At 31.5% G+C, this 22,573-nt stretch overlaps 1 protein-coding gene and 1 long non-coding RNA gene across 3 annotated transcripts; one reads left to right on the forward strand and one right to left on the reverse strand.

Annotated features, from left to right (window-relative positions):
• Positions 1-5,651: 5,651 nt before the first annotated feature.
• Positions 5,652-6,123, forward strand: LOC143195628 (uncharacterized). The gene is made up of 3 exons (XR_013005571.1): positions 5,652-5,809; positions 5,874-5,967; positions 6,042-6,123. It is a non-coding gene; the product is annotated as an uncharacterized LOC143195628 (long non-coding RNA).
• A 13,024-nt stretch (positions 6,124-19,147) lies between these two features.
• Positions 19,148-22,515, reverse strand: LOC143195011 (protein TAPT1 homolog). Of its 2 annotated transcripts, XM_076401842.1 has the most exons (9): positions 22,242-22,487; positions 22,112-22,181; positions 21,780-22,038; positions 21,373-21,683; positions 21,158-21,255; positions 20,670-20,908; positions 20,177-20,616; positions 19,550-19,840; positions 19,148-19,485 (listed from the first exon to the last, which is right to left on the reverse strand). In XM_076401842.1, exons 1-9 carry the CDS (start codon positions 22,254-22,256, stop codon positions 19,445-19,447), a joined length of 1,764 nt encoding a protein of 587 aa, XP_076257957.1. In that variant the 5' UTR covers positions 22,257-22,487; the 3' UTR covers positions 19,148-19,444. The 2 variants fall into 2 exon arrangements, with proteins under 2 accessions (XP_076257957.1, XP_076257956.1); XM_076401841.1 differs by having other exon boundaries at positions 22,112-22,515.
• Between the last annotated feature and the right edge of the window lie 58 nt (positions 22,516-22,573).

Below are 22,573 nucleotides of genomic sequence, written 5' to 3' on the forward strand. Positions count from 1 at the left end.
TTTATTATTATGTATATATTATTTATTGTAGTTAAAAAGATATACAATGCTATCTGATATGCTCGAACGTGTTACCCAATCAGCCTACAAACTCGCCTGATTTAAGAGAGGTTTGAGACCTCTGCAAAATTCTAGTGATTACAAGTGAAAAAGTGAAAAAATTAGTGATTACAATTACAGGTTATAAAGCCACAAACGTTTTTGGTGCTTCACTTGTTTTATTAAATTTCAAATCGCTGCTTATAACTACTCTGAAAATGCCGAAGTCATTAAATAGTCAGATTCAAAACAGATTGCGTCTCTAATCAGTTATTTATTTATCAATTTATTTGTGATATTTTCTGACCACAACGAGAATTTTTGGGATTAACAATTACAATTTACAAGATTATGTTACGTTATTTAGATTAAAATTTTATTATATAGTCTATCCATATTGGTGATTACGTATGTTCGTAATCACAATTTATGACGTTAAAACGGTGCACTGTTGCCACATCAACTCTGGGTTTTAGTTTATATTGTCTTGACCTATAACAAAATTCTAATCTAAATAAAATAATGAAATTAAATGAAAAAAAAGATTTATTTTAACTTTATAATACATCTAAAAACTACAGTGAATTATACAGCTGCAATAGTTATCACCACTTAACACTATTCATTTCAAAAATTTTGCATGCGTTTGACAACCAGATGACTATGACAGGCTCATTCGTTTACGTGTTCAAACTTATCAGACAGCATTGTGTCTTTTTTAACTAGAATAAAATAAGAAGGAAAATATTGTCTGATTCTAAAACCAATTTACAAATTGCGGCAAGTAATACATTAAACATTTTGATGACGTATGTTGACAGCAACTTTGGATAGACTATATATCAAAGCTACAAAAACTAAAACTGAAAGTTGATGTGGCAACATTTTAATGTTAAAAATTTAGATGGCTTGAGTTCACTGTTTTACTGGATGGACTATATAACCCAACCAACCTTCAAAACTCGTCCATTTATCAAAGGTTTGCAATATTCTTCAAAATATTAACTATAATAAAAACAGGTTTTATTGAACGGACCATATTACAGCTATTTTTTAACTACAACTCTCTATTATAACTACGTTTCCTTCATGAAATTATTAGATTATGTTTAAATTATAATTTCATGCATAGTTTTTAAAGTCCATTTTTGATTAACATTTGATGGATGTGATCCCATAGTTTTAAAACACGGCAGAGTTTTTACAAATAACTGTTTTAGTTCAAATGGTACTGTTCCTTCAACCTCCGGGTAAGCACACTATTGTCGAGCAATTGTAGTACTTGTACGATGTTCTTGTGATCACCAAATCTTGATCTTTTTCACAAATCTTTTATGTTTTTAATTTTTAATAATACGTTCTACCTCTATTAGAGAACGTATTTAACTTTGACGCATTGCATTTGCATTATCTGCAAAAGAGTTAATATTCTTTCCCTCCTCACATATTTTAAACAAATTCTCATGTATATTCTGGACATGTACACACATAACTGTGCAGATCAAACTTTTGCACTCTATAATAAGATTTCCTATAGTTATCGTGTATTAATTATAAACTCACATTTAGTTGTTTCCACTCTCATCGCCCTGTCTTGGAAATTCTCAGCATTATATCATAATCCCATATTCAAAAAGTTTCATTCAAGTGAATAACTAAGCTATTAATTTCCAAACTATATAACATGTGTTCACAATTCCATCATTGTTAATTTATTCTTCAGTGTGCCTGATCTAGTTCATCCACACCGAAGGGGTTATTAACCACTTCTGTTTCCAGCATAAAGAACAATATATCTGCAGTGAACTTTTAAAAAATATTATGACTAATAAAACCTAATCAATTTTTATTCCAACGTTTACCTTTCTTCATCAACGTGTCTTTACACTATTTTTTTTATCATCTTGCCATGAGCGACCATTGGGTATATTGCATATAAAATATTCAGGTCTCATCTAAATACACATATTTAAATAATAAGTCTTCCTTGATTTTATTATATGCTTTTTAAAATTGTATTCTTTTACAAGCGATGACTGAAAGTTTCATTCCACCTCTTCGTGTGTTATTTTTACACCATTTAAATCCCCTATTACAACAGTCTATCTTCAAAGAGCTATCATTTGAGTTATTACTCTTAGCTTATTATTATAAGCAACGATTTAAAATTTATCAAAACAAGCAAAGCGATAACGTTTCAGTTATTCAGATAACGTTTGTCGGTTTATAACCTGCAGTTATTCTAATCAATATTTTGAAGAATTTTGCAGACGCTTGACAACCGGACAGACGACTTTGGCAGGCTGATTCGGTTAGATGTTCGAACTTATGAGACAGATTTCTATCTCTTTTTAAATAGAATAAAATGACAAGGAAAATATTGTCTGATTCTAAAACGAATTTACAATTTGCGACAGGCACATATTGATGACGTGTGTTCACTGTTATTTTAAGCAGATTATATGTATGTCATATACTTGAAATAAAACGAATAATGAAATAATTCACTAAACTCAATTAAAAACTTTTAAGTTATTTAGTGAAGAAAAAACGTATATTAGTAAAATGTAAGCAACACAAACCCATTGATTGAAATGTTTTGTTTTATTCTGTACTAATTGCTTTTCGACGAGAAATAAGTTAAATAATAGTACACACATTCAGCTATTGATCAGGTGTATTAAATAACAGACGTCATTGAAAAAGCCTATGAGGATGTGAAAGTATCTTCAGTTATATTTTTAGATGTAGCACAAGCCTTCAATAAGGCTTGGCACGACGACTTCATTTATAATCTAGAGAAAATGTTATTGAAGCGACACACTGCACTATTAAAATCTCAGTCAGAATGTTTAGATTCAAACGAGAGAAAACCTACTCTAAAATAAAAGAGGCTAAAGCTACCACAAAAGAAAAATATCATGATGGCTACATTTGTTGATGATTCTGCGATTCTTGCAATCAAAATTACAACGGGCCAGTGCTAATATAAATAATTAGACCCAAACATGGAAAATAAAAATTAACCTACGTAAATATGTGAATGAGCGGTTCTATAACAAACCTATACCTATAATAAAACCGCACAAACGCCAATAAAAATAAAAAGTTCTATCATTCCATGTAGCAACAACGTCAAGTATCTCGGAATAGCTCTGGAAGCAAAAGTTCACTGGAAGAAACAAATCAAGGAAAAGAAAAGGAAAAACTGAATAATGAGTACCTAATAAATTACTATTAGACAAGCAAATATTAAAACGCATACGGACCTACGAAATTCAGTTATAGAGCTGTTCCGCCAAAAGCAATGTGAAAATAACACTTAAAATAATAATGAAGTGTCCCAGACTGATTACTTACATCGAGACCTAAAGATACCGACTGTCGCTCAAGAAATGAAGAAACCCACAAGAAGACATGAAGAAATCAATTTTCCTGTTAACATCGAAGTATTGGACCACTTGGGCAACACCAGAACAGGACATTGTACAGTGTAGTACAGTGAGGTGTATCAATTAGAAAAAAAACAGCTTTGGAACTACATATACATTATTAGATTAAATACTAAATCAGGACCATTGGTATATACCGTATTTAAACAATTGTAAAAACCAATTATAGATTAGTTGGCAAAGACTAGTAACAATGTAATAAATATATCATTTTTAATGTGTTCAACTAACCAATAATATAGAAATTCTTTGTTTCCTTATAGTGTCATTCCACATAAGTAAAAACTTTTAAACCTAACCTTATATTATATGAGTATTTTCATAAGTATTATTAACAAGACATACTCGATCGTCTACTGTATATAAAAACCGTTTTTTCATTTAATATTTCAGCCACTTCCAGGAAATGCGCATACATGTCCCCTTTGGGATATTTTGCGCCTTTCCAAGAAACCAGATGCCTGGAATCAGGGACCGGGTGACAAGGGTGGTGGTTAAACATTTTCCTGGAACGGCCTGGATACGTCGTAATTAAAGGATTATCTCGAGCCGTACGGGTATGCGTGCAGGAGATCGGCGTGTTGTCGTTCCCGGAAAGCGGGGGAAGGTGTGTGTTCCGGGAAATTTATCGATGTTATACTACAAAAACTAGAAGGAGAGTATGTACTAGGTGATTCAGAACTTTTTCTTTCATAAAAACACAACCAAAATCTCATAACTGAATTAAATTTGAAAATTCCTGCAATTCCTTTCAGAAAAATATTCCTTCTGCCTGGTGCCGAGACTTGGATACTGTTACAGTCTGATATTTGTAAGCCTAAGGTCTTTCAAATGAAAAGAAAAAAGCCTTTCTTGTGTCTAGTGCTAAAGCCTGAATATTTCTTTCCGAGATCATATCAGAGGTGAAGTAATTCATTTGTAAGATGCTACAATCTTTTGTAGAAGATAGAAGATACAGCAAGCAGCTTCAAAAAGGGCGTGTACTAAACCCACAGAAAGCGAACTAAAATTAGGAGACTAACGTTGTCCGAAGTCAGAATAAACAACTGCGACTTATTTTCTGTTCGCAAATGTACTTTTCAAATAAACGGTTTCCTCTGAATTAAATGTATTGTATTAAGTTTATGTTTCAAAAAAAACTACTCGCTGTTTTTATACATTTCATACATCTTCACTACATCTTGATTCGTCACCCCCTTAGTATAATTTGAATATTGTCAGATGTTGAAGAAGTTTTAGCCGCCAACGACAATGAATTCAGAGAAGAGAAACTGGTTGAAATTTTCGAAAGCAAATACAAATAATGATACTTCTCATTTTCAAGAAAGAAGCTGGAAATCATATTCCTCAGTGCGTTCAAAGTAAGACCGTAAAATCTCACTTCAGTGGCTTTGCAATCACTATAAATGTGTTCCTATAGATCAGAAATATGGAGACAAATGGAAAATTATTGAAAAATGTTCCAATATTTCTCAATAAATGTAATCTTAGAGTGAAAAAATTACCATAACACATGCAAATACCCATATAATAAAAAAATATTTTGACTTATACAAACACCTGTCATAATGAATTCACAATAGAGATAAGTACACATTCTGAGAGAATGTATAAAAAAAATTTAAACAAGGATAAATAATATCCTAAATAAAGTAAAATTTAATTTAAAAAATATTTTATCTGCGCTTCTAAATGCGTAAGGTTCTATCTATCTATATCTCTGCTAAACTCATACTTCAACTGTCAAATGATCATCCATTACAACATGAACAGCTAGATGAATGAACCATTGTTCCAAACCATGAATGAATTTCGTTTTCCATCTAGTAAACTTGGCCGAGTCGATGGGAACGGCACATGCTAACTCTATCCTTTTCCAGCGTCAGTAGTTCCATTCTGGATACACGAAAAGAAATGCTCTCAAGGTTAATGAAGGTACAGAACATTTCCTGTTACAGAAAATTTAAGGTAAAACAAATTATTTTCATAGCATTCACTCTCTTAGATCAAATATTTAAAATATTTCTATCACATATATTTAAGCATATTTAAAATTAATTGTTTATAAAAACATTATCATCAAAACTTAAAATGTAGTTGATTGACGTAAAATAATCACACAATATTGCATTTTAGGGAAGAGTTTTTCTTTAGTGACTATTTCTGGAGAATCCTAACCGATATTCGGTAAACTCCGATAGATTCCGATTTCCGCCTAATTTTGCGACGCTGCCGTTTACAAGCAATCGAGAGGTAGTATCTAACGAACTACAACAGCCATTTTGGATCTAACACTAATAGGAGCTCTGTTTTGTAAGGTTAAGAATTTTGTTTATATTTTATTTGTTCTTGTACTATTCATATTTTAATTATAAATAGTAGGCAGCAAAAGATAAATTATCGAATTGTGAATATTGTCAAAAAACCTATTGTAACATTTTTAATCTGAACGGACATATGAGGACATTACATCCAGGTGCGTATCCATTCAATTTTTATTTTAATTTTGCAAATTGTATTCACTTCTATGCCAAATTCGTCATATTTTAGGCATAGTTGACCCTGCAAATGTAAAAGTAGAGATAAATATGAGTCGATGTCCTTTATGTGAATATATATCATCAAAATCACATTCTTATTTTAGTAAAAGATATTACTACTAAATTTGAGCGCAATCGATCAGGAATTCATAAGATTATATATCAAACGGTGCGAAATTAGAGTCATTAAAATCAGATAAAAATAATATTGCAGCTAAACTAGCTGCTAATACTCCAATATATGCTATATTGGACGAGCTAATTTAAGCAATATTAAGCAATAAACTATATTTATTGTCTCATAAAGATATATATAATATTCAGCAAACTGAATTAAATTCCTCAGCTACAAAACATAAAACTGATATGGCAAGTATTAAAGCATATGTAATTCAGATAAAAAATATAGGATGTGTATTATATAACATAAGCCACAATCTTAGTTGCTGGGTACCTACCCTACTAAAGAAGATTTTCATGAGATGGTTAATCATAACAAATGAAGGACAATCCTTGCTTTTATTGAATACCTTTAGAGAGAGGTTTCCATGCTGTCTTTGCATATCGAAGAGATTCGAGAAAGAAACAATGAAGGTATTTCTAGATGTCGTGCAAAATATATAATTGAATTATTTTAAGGATAAATATATATTTTTAAATATTATTTATTATATAATGTTATATGTGAATTCAAGATAATTTAATGATTCTATTTATATTATATTCAATTGATGTTATATTCTGCAAATATAGGTATAATGTTCAACAACTGGCAACGTTGCAAACTCATATCCTTGGGCGCATGTAGGGATTCTCTAGAACTAGACTCCTGTGTTTTTATATACTTCTTATCTCGATAAAAATAGAAAATTTTCTTAAATATTACTTTTAAAAAGAAAAAAGCGAATTTTTTAGACTGTTTTAGACCTATTCTTAACAACCATCAGAGGCTATTATAATAAAATTGATAAAGTGATGAAAATTATTTATTGAAATGATGATGTGATATAACAACAATTAAGAAAATCATAATTAAAAAGGCACTTTGTAGAAGAAATATTTTGAATGTGCTATAACCTAAAACTATGTCTGCTGAAAACTTAACAGGGGTGTGCAACTGCAATGGTAAGTAGTGGGGGCAAAGTTTCGCTTAGTCCAATCATTGGCGGCCGTGACAACGCGAATTTGATTGATTAGTTTAAAATAGTTATGTAGAAACCTGTAAGGAAAATACTTTGCTTTGATTGGTCTGTCATTTCCCCTGATTATTTTGTGACGTCACATTTATTGGCCAATAGTATTTAAATAAAAATAAAATTTAAATTTTAAAATTCATTTATTAAAATAAAATCCTATACAAATATACATAAGTGTAAATAATATAAATATATATAAACAAAAAGCAAAAAAAGTTTAGTGCCATCAATTTTATGGGATCTATTAGAGTTCCAATTTATCTTGATATATTGAAGGTAAACTTTAAATCCTTCCCTGTTGATATTGCATTAACTACATTAAACCATAAAAATACAATCACACCTCATAATAACTTAAAATTTTGTCTTGAAAATCATTATGGATTGGACAGTTGAAACACTAAAAATTTATGTGTTTTTTAAAGATATTTAGATTTTAGAGTATTTAATCTATAGAACTACTTAATATAGAATATAGACAAAAATTGCATGTTGTCTCTTTTTCAGAAGTTTTGTTAAATAGCCTGAAATAAGACTAAAATACAATATTAGACTCTTGTTTTCCTCAGAGCAAAATTCTCTGGAACTGAAAATATAGACTCAACTGGTGATTTAACAACCTCAAGTGGTACTGTTTCTATCTCCATGACCTTTAATAGATGCAACAAAATTCTTTAAGCAATCTTGGTTAAGATTTATTAAACAAATATAGTTATTTGTAAATTTAGACAAAATAGATTTCTTTAAGGTAATAAATCCCCTAAAATTAATTTAAAAAGCAATTAAATTTTTAACTGATGGCACCATAACAAATATTTTCTTAACAAGGCAATCAAATTTAAATATATAATTGCTCTACCATAAAATGATTGAACACTGATTGTTCTAAAAAGTTAAAGTATTGCAAATATTTTAGGGATATTTTACAATTAAAAGTAGTATTTATTACTACTAATTATCGAGTTATATTAATTATTACCTTCTTGTAAGACTTCTTTATGTAGAGACATCACATTGACAGCATACGAACAACTTGGTAGATTAATTGAATGTTATTACTACTAAGATCTTCATAATGTTTTGATTTTCTGTAAACAAACAATAAATAAACAGGCATGTAGTAGATAGATAATTTTATATGTACTTGATAAAACCAATGATGGATATGCATTTACCCTAATACCTGTTCGTGAAGGAAGGATAATTCTAAATTTTTCACTAAAATGTCCATAACAAACACCATGACATTGATATATTTGCATTGTGGTTTATCCAAGTAACTTACTACTATTTACTTGATCAACCCATTTTTGGTAAGGAGCGAGATCATTCTTTGGGAAACTATGTCTAATTTCCGTAGTAGAATTTTACCCCGGTACACTACATCTTTTACTACACTGACGCATTGTCATCAATTTTTATATTATTACTCCATAATAATTAATGTAAAACAGAAAATATGCAAAACGTAAAACGAAAATTTCGTGATCTAAACAAAAACCATAACCTACAAACAACAAACATAAAAATGGACGGCCATAGAAAATGCTGATTTCACACAATTTGATCGACCAATCACCTTTCATGTTAGTGGCGGCACCAGGAATTTTCACAATTTGTGATCGCAGCGCTACAGTTGATTGATCTAAACAAAACATTTCCCCAAGGTCGCCTATACCGTGAAATTTCTATTTTTTCTATCAAACTTAATAAATGTCAAAAAGTTTAGAAAATATATAATTGTATTCAAGTTATAACTGACATTATAACAAAGTATGCGTCCCTAAAGTGTTAACAGGCAAACACGTGGCGACACCATAATATATGGATGATCTACGATACACATCCAGACGATATTCACTTTTCTCGGTGTAGAATCGGCCCATTCTAATCCACAAGCTGCGCAACGAGAGCGTCCAAACGGGAAAATCAATAGGAAAGGAATTTATGATTTTCCCCGAAAACAAGTTCTCGGAAAATATTCTTCAGGAAGACCCTTTCAAGGACACTCAAGCGAGAATCACGTCAATAAACGCCCTGGGGAGAATTGTCAGTCGGGCGGGGACACGGAGGGGGTCGACAGGCGACAAATAAAGAGGTGGGAAACGTTCTGTTATGTTATTTTTCTCTATATATCACTTTTTATGCCTCCTCTATTGAATCTGAGATTATGAATCATTGGTTTATTAAAATCGAGATTACTTATTTCGCAATTTAATAAATTTTTCCTTACTAATTTTCCAAATCGTATAAAATTAATAAAAATAAAGTGGCGACAGGATTATAGTCGCGGGTTCGAATCCTGCTGTGGCATAGTCGTAAATTTATGTTTGTGTTGATTTATGATTGTCCCTAGGCAAAAGTGTAAATTCCGACAAGAAAATGATCACAGTAATATCGGATATCTTCTGGGATGATCTCCAAGTTGGTCACCTGCGAGTCCATAGGCTTAGTGCGCGAACCGCGGTTCGGTGGCCCACGTTAAACAGTAGGCCCAATCCAGATCAACCCTAACTGGTAAAAAGGAAAAGTAAAAATTTTTATTTCATTTGTTCGTATAACTCCTGGTAATACGTTCCTCGTTACTAAAGAATATAAATTATCTAAAGCCCCCTTATATACATCTTCTTCACAATTTCCTAAAGGCCAACTAGATGAAAAAATGAATTTATAATGAGGACGCATAATCCTGAATCCACGAGCTCTACTACATCTAAAAAAATCCAAATCATATTAGTTAAATAGCCTTAAATCAATATATTTATTCCAATACTTATTCAAAATATGTTTCTTTAAAGAATTGAATACCGTCAAGGTAGTTATTAAATTTTTAATTGATGACAATTTAACAACTTTGTTTTAGCAAAGCAATTAAAAGTTGCACTATGTAAGTACTAAATAGCTTCTTATATAGACCTTACGTATAATCCTTCAAATTTTCATATTCAGAAACTATTGTCTTAGTCGAATTTCAACTGTTGATCCAAGAATAAAGGAATGTTTCATGTTTACATAGCTTCTTTCGGAGGGCGATTAATTTCAGAAATTAAAAATAAATATTTGAATGATTATTAATATAAATAAACTTAGCCGAACGTAACAGGTCAATTGAAAACTCCCCGGCCTGACACATAGAGTTAAATCCATATGTTTTGAGTTAGCCCTTACCCTCAAAAGATTTTTTTTATAACATCTTTATTAGATACGCTTCGTACTATATAGTACTATACTATATAGATAGTACTTCGTACTATCTTATTATCTTAACAATTAATTTATTACTACTTTTCCTATGTACTTCGATTAATTAACAAGCAAGACGAGTGCGCGAAAATACATCAGTTTGTATTCCTCAATTATAAAATTATAATTATTTATTAATTATTAACTTATAGCTATAGTTTACACTAATAATACACACTAAATGTTCACACAAGTTCGTATGGTTTTGTTCGTTTCAGTCTCCTGACATCCTGCGCGCTGTCCAGCAGTTGTATTGCTTCCACGTTAGTATGATTTAGTAATCTTCTTTCGTGTTTCAAGGCGAAATCCTGCACAACTTCGCAAATCCATTTGATTTCCAGGTCATCGTGCAGTTCTTCATTGGTTACATAGCGATAGGCATTGGTAATCAATCGAAGAACCTTGTTTGGACAGCGCTGTATGACTAACTGATTTGAATTTTTAGTGCATCCCCATATTTGCACCCCATAAGTCCAAATTGGCTTTATAATTGAATTATAGATCAACCTCTTTGATTTTAGATCAAGTTGAGAGTATCTTCCGACTAACCAGTATAGTTGTTTTATTTTGGTTCTAATGTGTTTTGCTTTTTGTCTAACGTGATGCTTCCAATTTAATCTACCGTCAAGATGGATTCCAAGGTATTTTGCTGATTCTGCTTGAGGAATCGGGCATCCATTGAGTGATATAATTAAGTTTTTATTATTTCGCCTTAATGCAAAATTAACGTGGACAGATTTGGAGCTATTAAGTTGAATTTTCCAATCTTTTGTCCATTTGTAGATTTTGTTGACTGCCACTTGCACTTGTTCTATTGCCCTAGACAGAGATATATCTTTTGCCATAATAACTGTGTCGTCAGCAAAGGTTCCAAGAAGTGTTTGTTTTGTTGTTGGAATGTCAGCAGTGTAGAGCAGATACAGGAGAGGTCCTAAGACACTACCTTGTGGAACTCCAGCCGAGATATTTTTAAATGTCGAGAACGCCATTTCGTGCGATACTCTAAATTTTCTTCCGAATAAATATGACTCCAGAATTGACAATAGTTATGCGGTAACAATTTGCTCATCTTACGGATTAATCCCAAATGCCAAACCCGATCAAAAGCTAGTGAAACATTCAGGAATATTGTAGGGCAGTATTTCTTTTCTTTAAACGCTCTTTCAATAGCCGCAGTTACTCTGTGCACTTGATCGATAGTTGAATGGTGATTTCGAAAACCAAACTGGAAATCTGGTATTGTTACCAAATGTTTAACACGTTTAAATATCAGTTTCTCAAATAGCTTTGATATTGCAGGTAGTAACGAAATAGGCCTTAAGATTCGACTTGTTCTGCAAGTTTGTCAGGTTTACCCTCAAAAGATGCGTGTATAAATTTGACACCTATCTAATCATTAGTTTGTGAATTATAACCAAAATAGATAAAAAGGAATTTCGCGTGTTGATAAAATATTGCTTTTTGAAGGGAAAAAATACAGTTGAAGCAAAAACTTGGCTTGATGCCGAGTTTCCGGACACTGCTCCAAAAAAAATCAACCATCAACAATTAGTATGCTAAATTTAGACGTGGTGAAATAAGCACCGAAGACGGTGAACGCAGTGGGCACCAAAAAGAGGTTTTTACCGACGAAAACATTAAAAAATCGACAAAGTCATTTATGACCGTAAATCAAAATTGAATGAAAAGTTGACGCTCTAAAGATATCAAGTGAACGTGTACATCATATTATTTACGAATATTTGGGTGTGAAAAATCTCCGTGTAAAGTGGGTGCCGCGGGAGCTCACTTTTGACCAAAAACAACGAGTTGATGATTCGGAGCAGTGTTTGAAGATGATCAAGCGTAATGAACCCGAGTTTTTGCGTCGATATGTGACAATGGATCAAACATGGCTCCATCATTTCACTCCGAAGTCCAATCGACAGTCATCCGAGTGGGCTGCACACGATGAACCTTCTCCAAAGCATGGGAAAATACAACAGTCGGCAGGCAAGGTTATGATGTCTGTATTTTGGGGTGCACATGAAATAATTTCCATTCACTATCTTGAAAAAGGAAGGACCATCAACAGCGACTATTGCATAGCATTATAGGACCGTTTGAAATAAGAAATCGCCGAAAAACGGCATTTGAAGAAAAATAAAGTGCTGCTTCACTAAGACAATACACCGTGTCAAAAATCCATGAGCTGGGCTTCGAGTTGCTTCCTTATCCACCGTATGTTCCAGATCTGGCCCACAGCGACTATTTCCTGTTCTCAGATCTCAAAAGAATGCTCGCTGGGAAGAAATTTTCATTGAATCAAGAGGTGATCGCCGAAACTGAGGCCTATTTTGAAGCAACGGACAAATCGTACTACAAAAATGGTATCGAAAAGTTTGAGAGTCACTATAATCAGTGTATCACCCTTGAAGGGAATTATGTTGAATAAGAAAGTGTTTTACTATAGTAGGCCGGGGACTTTTCAATTGACCTGTTACAGCAACAAATCAATCGGTAACGATCATATATTTCTTTCATACTTATTCCAATCAGTTGGGGATTCCTAATATTATCAGCCCATTTTTTATTAATTTATTAAAGACATCCTTCTTCGAAGGAAACCTGTTTCTTTTCTTTTTCTATTTGTACATCAGGATACACAATACTTCTCATATCGAGGATGCATTTTATATTGTACTACCGAATATTATACTAATGAACAATCATTTAATCATTAAAACCGTATAAGAAATTAAACCACGGAATAAGCAGACTTAGAATACGATCTCCTATGTATAAAGTTGTAACCAAGTTTTGTTCGTCCAAGCCACCTGAGAGCGCCCAAAGTTTTATTTAATATAGAAAGTAGTAAAAAATAGGAATAGCAATATTTTTTATATTACATTTTATATTACATTATATTACATATATTAGAAATAAAATTTTATTTAAATGTTACTTAACATATGTATAAGTCTTCAAAATCAAAACATCAAAAAGCGATATCTAAACTGGAAACTGTTCACTTATTTTCTAATTGTATATGGTTATTGTTTTGCAATATTACTTGTGTATGTGACAGTCTCAGTTTCAAAGTCAGTTGATTCAATCAGTTTCAAAAATATTTACTTCCTTTGAAAAAATATTATATTTTTATTCTAATTCATTTTTAGAATTCTCATGTTTTTAGAATTCTCAAACTTGTATCCATATTTTCATTTACGATGGGTTAAGGTAAATGTGAATATTTTAATTTTATTTTAATATGAATATTTTAAGTTCAATTCAAATTATTTACCTTTAGAAACCCTTTCTGCGCTAGAGCAAAATACTTTGGAAAATAATTAATTTTATTTGAACTTTCTGGAAACCTTAAGCGCTACAAAGTAACGTCATAATAACAAATTCCCTTACAGGTGACATTAGAATCTTCAAAAAAAAAAATCTGTTCAAAGTTATTTTATAAATACGTCATTTAAATTTGTAACGTCAAAACGTTGCAATGTTGTCGCATCAACTGTTAGTTTTAGTTCAGTTAGGCTTTGACATGCAACAAAATTCTAATCTCAATGAAATAATTGAACAAAAATGTTATCAAATATAATTTAACATTATAGTACATCTAAAAACTACGGTTAATTACACACATATAACATAAACAATGTCCAATTATTATTTTCGTAATGAAATTTGTAACAGGTATTTACTATATCCAGTAAATTCAAATATTTTACTTTTAAGTATATCTTTGACAAATAACTATTAATTTATAGTTTTTTAATTTATAATATATAAAGCAATAATGATATTCAATTAGAAAATAAGCTATTAGTGGCCCTCAGGTGGCTAAGGCGAACAAAATTTGGTTACAACTTTATACAGGGAAGATCGCATTCTAAGTTTGTCTGTTCCTTGTGTTAACAACATCTGTAATAACACAGAGTAATAATACCTTGACAGATCTCCAACTAAGAAAGTGTCAAATTAAATTTATTGAACTATACAAGCTCTACTCTATCATTCATTGACTTTTATCGTTCTAACTGAGAAAAGAATAAAAAGCTATGGTATATTATACATCTTTATCGTCATTCATCATCCAGCATCAATACCATTTGTATCAAAACAAACAAAAAGACCCGATGGCAATGTTCCTCCCTGGAGACCCCAGCCACGAAACGTAATTTTTCATTCTAAAAATCCCGACCGACCAAAAAGCTGCTGATAACGGGATCGGAACTCCATAACGTCGAGGCTCCCAGTAGGAAAATATGTTTACTATATTCTATTTATTTTATTCTTATTCTACTATCTCATATTTTTATTATAAACGATCATAATATCACTATGTAAAATATATCTCAAAAATAATGAATGTAAAAAAATATCGGGAAATGTTCTTAAAACTCCGGAATATCCAGCAACAACATGACTCTTTAATCTGAGACAGTACGTACGATGTACAATTAGCTTTGAAAAACCACCCCACAATTCAAGGGCGAACAGATTCGCTATGGAGTTCCACTCCGGCGTGGCGCTATACGTCGTAACCAATGGCAACGACGTTGCGCGTCGCCCGTGACGTCAGCTCGGACGGCGTGCGTCAGAAAAACGACGTGCTTACGTCACAGGCGAACGGCATCGCTATGGGATACGTGGGAGTCAGAGGCTATAATGGATTACTTGGTGGTATTTAGATGAGGCAGTAATGAGATGATGGATAATTTAGCTTTCATGCGAGAAAACATCATTAGTTTCCGTCTAAGCCTCATTGTTTCATTGATGGCATTATTTCAATCAGTTTCGTCGTAACAAAATCAAACACATTTGCGGAATGAACCCTAAATATATAAATGTATTCGGTTTATTATGTAGCTAGAAATCAGATATCCATCCATCTTTTTCAAGTGATTTTCAAACAGTTACACATGCGAATATTAAAAAGTCAAGTAAAGCACTAATATATTGAAATTTAGGCTACTATAAAATAACAGGTCAATTGAAAATTTCCCGGACTGACACATAGATGGCGCTACTAGAATTAAATCCATATGTTTTTTAGTTAGCCCTAACCCTCAAAGGATCCGTATATAAATGTGACAGATATTGGATTATTAGTTTGTGAATTATAGCATTTTGAGTGAAGCAACTTTTGTTATTGTAAATAAATAGATAAAAAGGAAAAGGGAAAAAATACAGTTGAAGCAAAAACTTGGCTTGATGCCGAGTTTCCAGACATTGTCCCAGAAAAAATCAATCATCAAGGATTGTGAAATGAGCACCGAAGACGGTGAACGCAGTGGGCACCCAAAAGAGGTTGTTACCGACGAAAGCATTTAAAAAACCCTCAAAATTATTTTGATTGACAGTATATTAAAACTTAATGGAGCAGCAGACACTCTAAAGATATCAACTGAACGTGTACATCATATCATTCATGAATACTTGGGTATGAGAAAGCTCTATGCAAAGTGGGTGCCGCGTGAGCTTACTTTTGACCAAAAACGACGAGTTGATGATTCGGAGCAGTGTTTGAAGATGATTAAGCGTAATAAAACCGAGTTTTTGCGTCGATATATGACAATCGATGAAAAAAATGTCGGCTGGCAAGGTTATGGCGTCTGTATTTTGGGATGCGCATGGAATCATTTTCATTGACTACCTTAAAAAAGGAAAGACCATCAACAGCGACTATTACATAGCTTTATTGGATCGTTTGGACGAAATGGCCAAAAAACGGCTGCATTTGAAAAATCCATGAATTGGGCTTCGAACTGCTTCATCATCCACCATATTCTCTAGATCTGGCCTGCAGCGACTATTTCCTGTTCTCAGATCTCAAAGGAATGCTCGCTGGGTACAAATTTTCGTCGAATGAAAAGGTGATCGACGAAACTGAGGCCTTTTTGAAATAAAGAACAACTCGTACTACAAAATGGTATCGAAAAGTTATAAGGTCGCTATATTCAGTGTATCACCTTCGAAGGGAATTATGTTGAATAAAAAAAGTAATTTTTCCAAAAAAATGTATTTTACTATGGTAGGCCAGGGATCTACATATAAAATAAATATTATTATTTGTATTTATAATAAAAAAAGCTTGGAGGAGTTTCATACCACATACACACGTAATCATTGACGATTCCAGGGGCTAAGCGCCTTCGGTTCGGCCAAAAAATAGTGAATCCCGCAACAAACCGTTTTTTATTTAGTATTTATCTTACAAAAATCTACTCTTAGCGACGTCAGGCTTTCCCAAAACCAAAATTCTCTATCCACTACTGCCTACTTAATATATAATTTACCTTCATAATTATTATTACCATCCCAACATACTACATACCACGTAATATTATTATTTAAATTAAGGGAAACCCAAATTTTCAAATATAAAATTAGGTAATTTTTCACCACAAAACAAAAAACTTTTCACTGCAATAATATATATTCATATAGACCTTGTAACCCATATACATCTGTATGCAAATATTAATGATAAAAATAGAAAAAATGGTATTATTGGTTGGTATGGTTAATGTATTAATCAAAATTACTTATTTTTAAAACACATGTATTCTTGAGAAAAACTGAAAATATAACTGTAGCTCAATTAGTACCATTATATACCGGCTCCAATATACTTGTTGGAGCCATCTCCGTCATATTCATTTCTGTTTTTATAAATACCAAACACAAAACTGAATATGCTTTCTCAAGTCAATCAATCTAGTATAATATTATAATCATAGAGTAATAGAGATGCAACTCAATAGGGGACTCTGGCGCAAAGTTTTGCTTTGCCCAACATCCAGAGGTCGCATAATTGGCCATTCAAGTAATTTGATTGGTTAATTTAAATTTCCATTATAGGCACCTGTAAGAAAAATATTTAGTGAAGACATTTGATTGGCTCAATAGTAATGTTTGGCACGTGACAGCCTTGAGGTTATGTTTAATTGACCAATGAAATTTAAGTAAAAAACATTTCTTTTCTAAAATAAATTTATATTAATTGAATTTTATTTAATAAATAAATAAATATATAAATATATATATATATATATATATATATATATATATATATATATATATATATATATATATATATATATATATATATATATATATAATGTCTTATAGATATATTTATTGTTATCGATTATATTTATATTTATTTATTTTTACATATATTTATATTTAATTGAATTTTATTTAATAAATATATATATATATATATATATATATATATAAAACCATAAGCAAAAAACTTTGGTGCATTGCAAATCAAAATTATCTCTTGTGTCTTTTTCCTTTTTCATATTTGTTTAGTGCCATCAATTTAATCTATTAGATATCTATTATGGGTTTTATCAAAAGTATATAGCACACCTTATTATTTCTATATAGAATTCTATATAGAAAATCAATTTGTAGTGTACAATTAAAATAAAAGATTTTGAATTTATATTTTTTAAAGATATTTCATAGAAATATGTTATATTATCGACGTGGCAATATCGCGGGATAAAATAAGAGTTTAAAAATTAAGAATTAATTAAAAGAAGGGGTTAAAAGAGCCCTACTGACAGTATAATGAAACAATATTCTGGGGCATACATTGGCTCGTCTATTCATATAGGAACATCTGGAATTGAAGTTATAGAGCCATCCCCCGCTATTATAATTATTTAAAGAGCCCTCATGTTCTTCCTCTTCACAGTTTCCTAAAAGCCAATGAGATGAAAAAAATTAACTTATGTTAAACGATTCAAATGACTTCTAAAACATACTAGCTGAGGATGTGTATTCCTGAATACATTAGCTGGATCCAAAAAAAAAACTATCTTGGTTAAATAAACTTAAGCCAATATATTTATGTGGATAATTAAACTTTTTTTCTTTAATGAAATGAACCCCTCAAGGTAGTTATTAAATTGATGTCACTTTAACAAATTTGTTCTTACTTGAGCAATAAATTTTGCAGCAATATTCTTCGTATATAAAATATCGGTTGACCTACTGTTAATAGATTTGCATTCAGGAGCTACTATTTATTTTATTGGAGCTGCAACTATTGATCCAAGAAGAAAATTATATATCCGTTTGCATAGCTTCTTTCGGAAGGGGATTAATTTCTAAAATTAAAAAAATCGATATTTGATGTTTGAATATATATGAATAAACTTACCCCTACTTACAACAACAAAACATGATGTAACTATCATAATTCTTTGATACTTAATTCATTCGGTTTGAGATTTTTAACATTATCAACCATTGTTTTATGATATCCAAATAGTTCTTCGAACGAAAACGATTCTGATTTTTTTACTATCTATGCATCCGGATACACAGCACTTCCTAGATCCATAATTCACTTTACTTTTTGTACTACCGGCTTATATATACTAATGAACTAATAATTTAATCTCTAAACGCACTATTCCATATGTAAGCCATACTGAAAATGGCGTTCAAAATAAGTAAATAACAAACGTAGAAACGAACTGAGCCAATCAGATTTCGTCACGGCTTATAGCATAGCGATTAAAGCTAAAATAATTTAAAAGTAGCGACATCTACATGTTGGACGTCACGAAACATTTCTCCAAAATTTCCTATTAAGGTAAATCTCTATGGTTATAATTAGAATAGAAAAAAAGTGGTAAATACAGAGAAGAAAACCAACGCCAAAAATCAAAAACAACTTTATTCAAAGCAGACAAATAAAATTAAGTACACCCTGGGGTAAAAAATAGAGCTTTAACACATCAAAAACAGCCAATGATTTCATAATACCGAGAAGGAGCAAACAAAAGTTTTTGAATTAGCCATTCAATCAGCAAGAATTTAACAGTCCCAATGTTCAAAATTGCAATATCAAAGTTTCAAATAATACATTGTCGTAGTTAGTAAAATCAGAACTAGTATAAAAAATAATGTCTCTTTTACGCTTACACGACACATGAATGCGATCACTTTCCCTGATTTAGGGCTGGGCGTTTTTTGAAAGTTCTGTTAATTCATGATCTACAATGAATAAAGAGAAAATTAAACATTTAAATATTTACAAAATCTCTCTACAAGTCTTTGCCTTGTGCTTCAACCATATTGGTTAAGTTTGGTTCACTCTCACTCTTCTTTAGATTATCTGCATCAGTCTTAACCATTATATCATCGTGTTCACTCAATTCTTTTTTGATGTCAGGTACGCTTCTTGTAACGATTTCTTCAGTTTGCTCTATTCTGATATCATCACCATTCACTTTTAACAGTTCTTCATTAAGACTAGCGTTCTTTAGATCAACAGTGCTATTGGCAAAGATGGCTGATGCACCTAAATCGCTTGGTGGAGAATCCACAACCAATTCAGTTTCCTTGATATCTGAAAATGTAATTATGCTGTGAATTAAACTACCAAGTTCCTAAATAAATTTTGCCCTGTGGACAATAGCTTTGAAGTATGGGTGTTATTTTGGTGAAAAACATTACTCTCTTGTGTAAAATAATTCTAATTATGAGGATGGGGCAAAAGTCTCGTTACCATTTTGATTGCGCGCCAGCTTGATTACGGGACGTTTAGCTCAGTTTCGCTTTAACCATACTGTTGTGTAGACGCCAAAATAATGGCGCGGAATCAAAATGATAGCGGGACTTTTGCCCCACCTGTTATATAACTTTCCTAACAACCTACTGCTCTTTTATTTACACAAACTCTTACCTATTGTAGGAATTCCATTTTTAACACAACTTTTTTTAGGTTGTTCAAAAATTGGATGCTGAGGACTAGTAGCTATATCTTTCAGTTTGTCCTTTGCATCAGAACAATTAAGGGGACTGTTTTGGAGTTGTTTCTCCAATTTATGCTGTGAAATAAAGGTACAAGCCTGGCCTAAGATCAAAATGCTATTCAATATCTTGCATGACCAGACACAAAGATATGCAATTAAAAGTATAATAACAGCAGGCACATTTTCAATACTGACGGATGTGAACAATAGGCGTAACATAATAACTCCAAGCGGAAGTGGTATGAATCCCATCCTCCTAGCTACCAGATCAGAGTGATCAGAAAATGCATGTTTCTGTCTACTTTGAGCTAGATCATAAGCCAAACTTGTCCTGTAGTCCTTATAAACGTCCAACTGGAGTTCGTTGAATCTACGAAAAAAGAAATAATAAAATCCTGCTGATGACGAAATTATATAACAAACCTTGTAATAAAGGCATGTTTAATCCAATCAATAAAAATTTCAGCCAAAAGGACAGCCACACAATCGATTAACAGTGACCCCAGAACATCAACTTTCCAATTATATTCCATAAGAATCTGAACTATGACTATGAATAGTAAGCCTACCAGATGGAAGCGTTCTCTTACATCACTACAAGATACTTGGAAAAGATTGGTTTTATCGAATTTTTTAAAGACGGCACCTTTCAACTCAACAAACTATAAGGAAATAAACATTATATTCACATGTAAGTTACTTGAAAAATACATTTTGAATTGTCTGATCTATTTATTTGATAAATTATTTGTAAAATAAATAAGGAGTTAGTTAATATTAATCAACAGCTATTTTAAGAAACAGAAATTGTAAAAATTATGTAAATCATATATATGTAGGACTTTTACTTAAAAGTTTTTAAAATCTTTTAATACAAAGGAATTTTTCATGAACATTGCATTAATACTTACGTTATTTGACATCATGATAGTTAATAGGGCCTTGTTATTTGAATTGACAGCTACATTTAGAGTAGTTGCTTGAAAAAGTACCAATATACTGTGCATTACTAGAAACAATTGATTAAGAAAAAAATATTGGGCATTATTTAATAAAAATTCAGATGATTCAGATAAAAACAGATTTTTTTCTCATTAAAACACAACTAATGTTGAGAAAAGGATACTGACATATACCAAAACAAAAAGCAAATGTGATATTACTCCTAGATGTTCCCTTTTCCTCCCTCTAGGTTCTGTTGCAGTCCAAAACAGTGCATCAATAGTATCTTGTCCAAAAGAACTAAACAACTTATCACTAATCTCTAACATATTATAAAATATATACAATTTGATTGCTGATTGACTTTTTATCATGTGATACACCATTTTTGTATCAACAAATAATAATACTATTGTACAAAAGGCTAGAATAATTGCCTTTAGTAAATCACATATTTCAGCTGTTGTCAAAATTCTTTTGTTTGGATTGTTCACACTAAAAAAAGCATTTATTAAAGTATGTATTATTAAAACATTTATTATTCTATTAGAATTTTTTTGAATAATTAAAAATGTATTGTGTATTATTTACCCAAAACATTTTGAAAAGGGCCTTGTTATAAGAGCCCATAAGGCTAAAATTACTCTGACAGGCAAAAAAGTATACAAAAACAAAAAACTGTCTGTGCACTGCATGATACCATATTGCATGAACTTCTCAACTTCTTTTGGTATTCTCATAAAAGAGTAAACTTTCTCCCTTCTTGCACTAAAATGTTGCTCATCATTTTCAAGAAGATACTCTCTTGTAACCTCTGCTTGCAGAAATGAGAAGAGTGATGGAAGTTTGCCTAAAACAATAATAATAATAGAAAAATAAAATTCGCAAAAACATATCACTCATATTTAACACATATTACCTACCCAATTTAACATGATCCATTTCACATTTTTCTTTATATTCATTAGTAATTAAATCCTCAATTTTACTGTCCTGTTTAAATAACACCTTAGTAGGCTGCCGAAACCTTATCTTTTTTTCGATGCCACTTACAGATTTTTCTTCCATAATGAATGAATCTCAATACAACTATTGTTCCATGTGGTCAAAGATCATATCATGTTATTACTAGTTTTAATTAGAAAAAAAGTCATGTTCGCCTATCACTTAAAGTTGCTACTATATGGTCCAATAATGCCGCAAATTTTCCACGTTGGTAACACAATTATCAGCATTATTTAATTGAAAAAATGAATAGATTTTGTAAATTAGGTCATCACACTGTTTTTATTTACTTGTCATTGTCAATAACGTAGGACTAATCTCCTTTAATTATGCAACTCAAAATTTACGTATTTTAAATCATAACCCCATTTAATTTTAAT

Source organism: Rhynchophorus ferrugineus, unplaced genomic scaffold (genome assembly GCF_030347505.1).
Source record: "Rhynchophorus ferrugineus isolate W39M unplaced genomic scaffold, kcgeb_rfMv2 rfM4, whole genome shotgun sequence".
NCBI lineage: Eukaryota > Metazoa > Arthropoda > Insecta > Coleoptera > Curculionidae > Rhynchophorus > Rhynchophorus ferrugineus.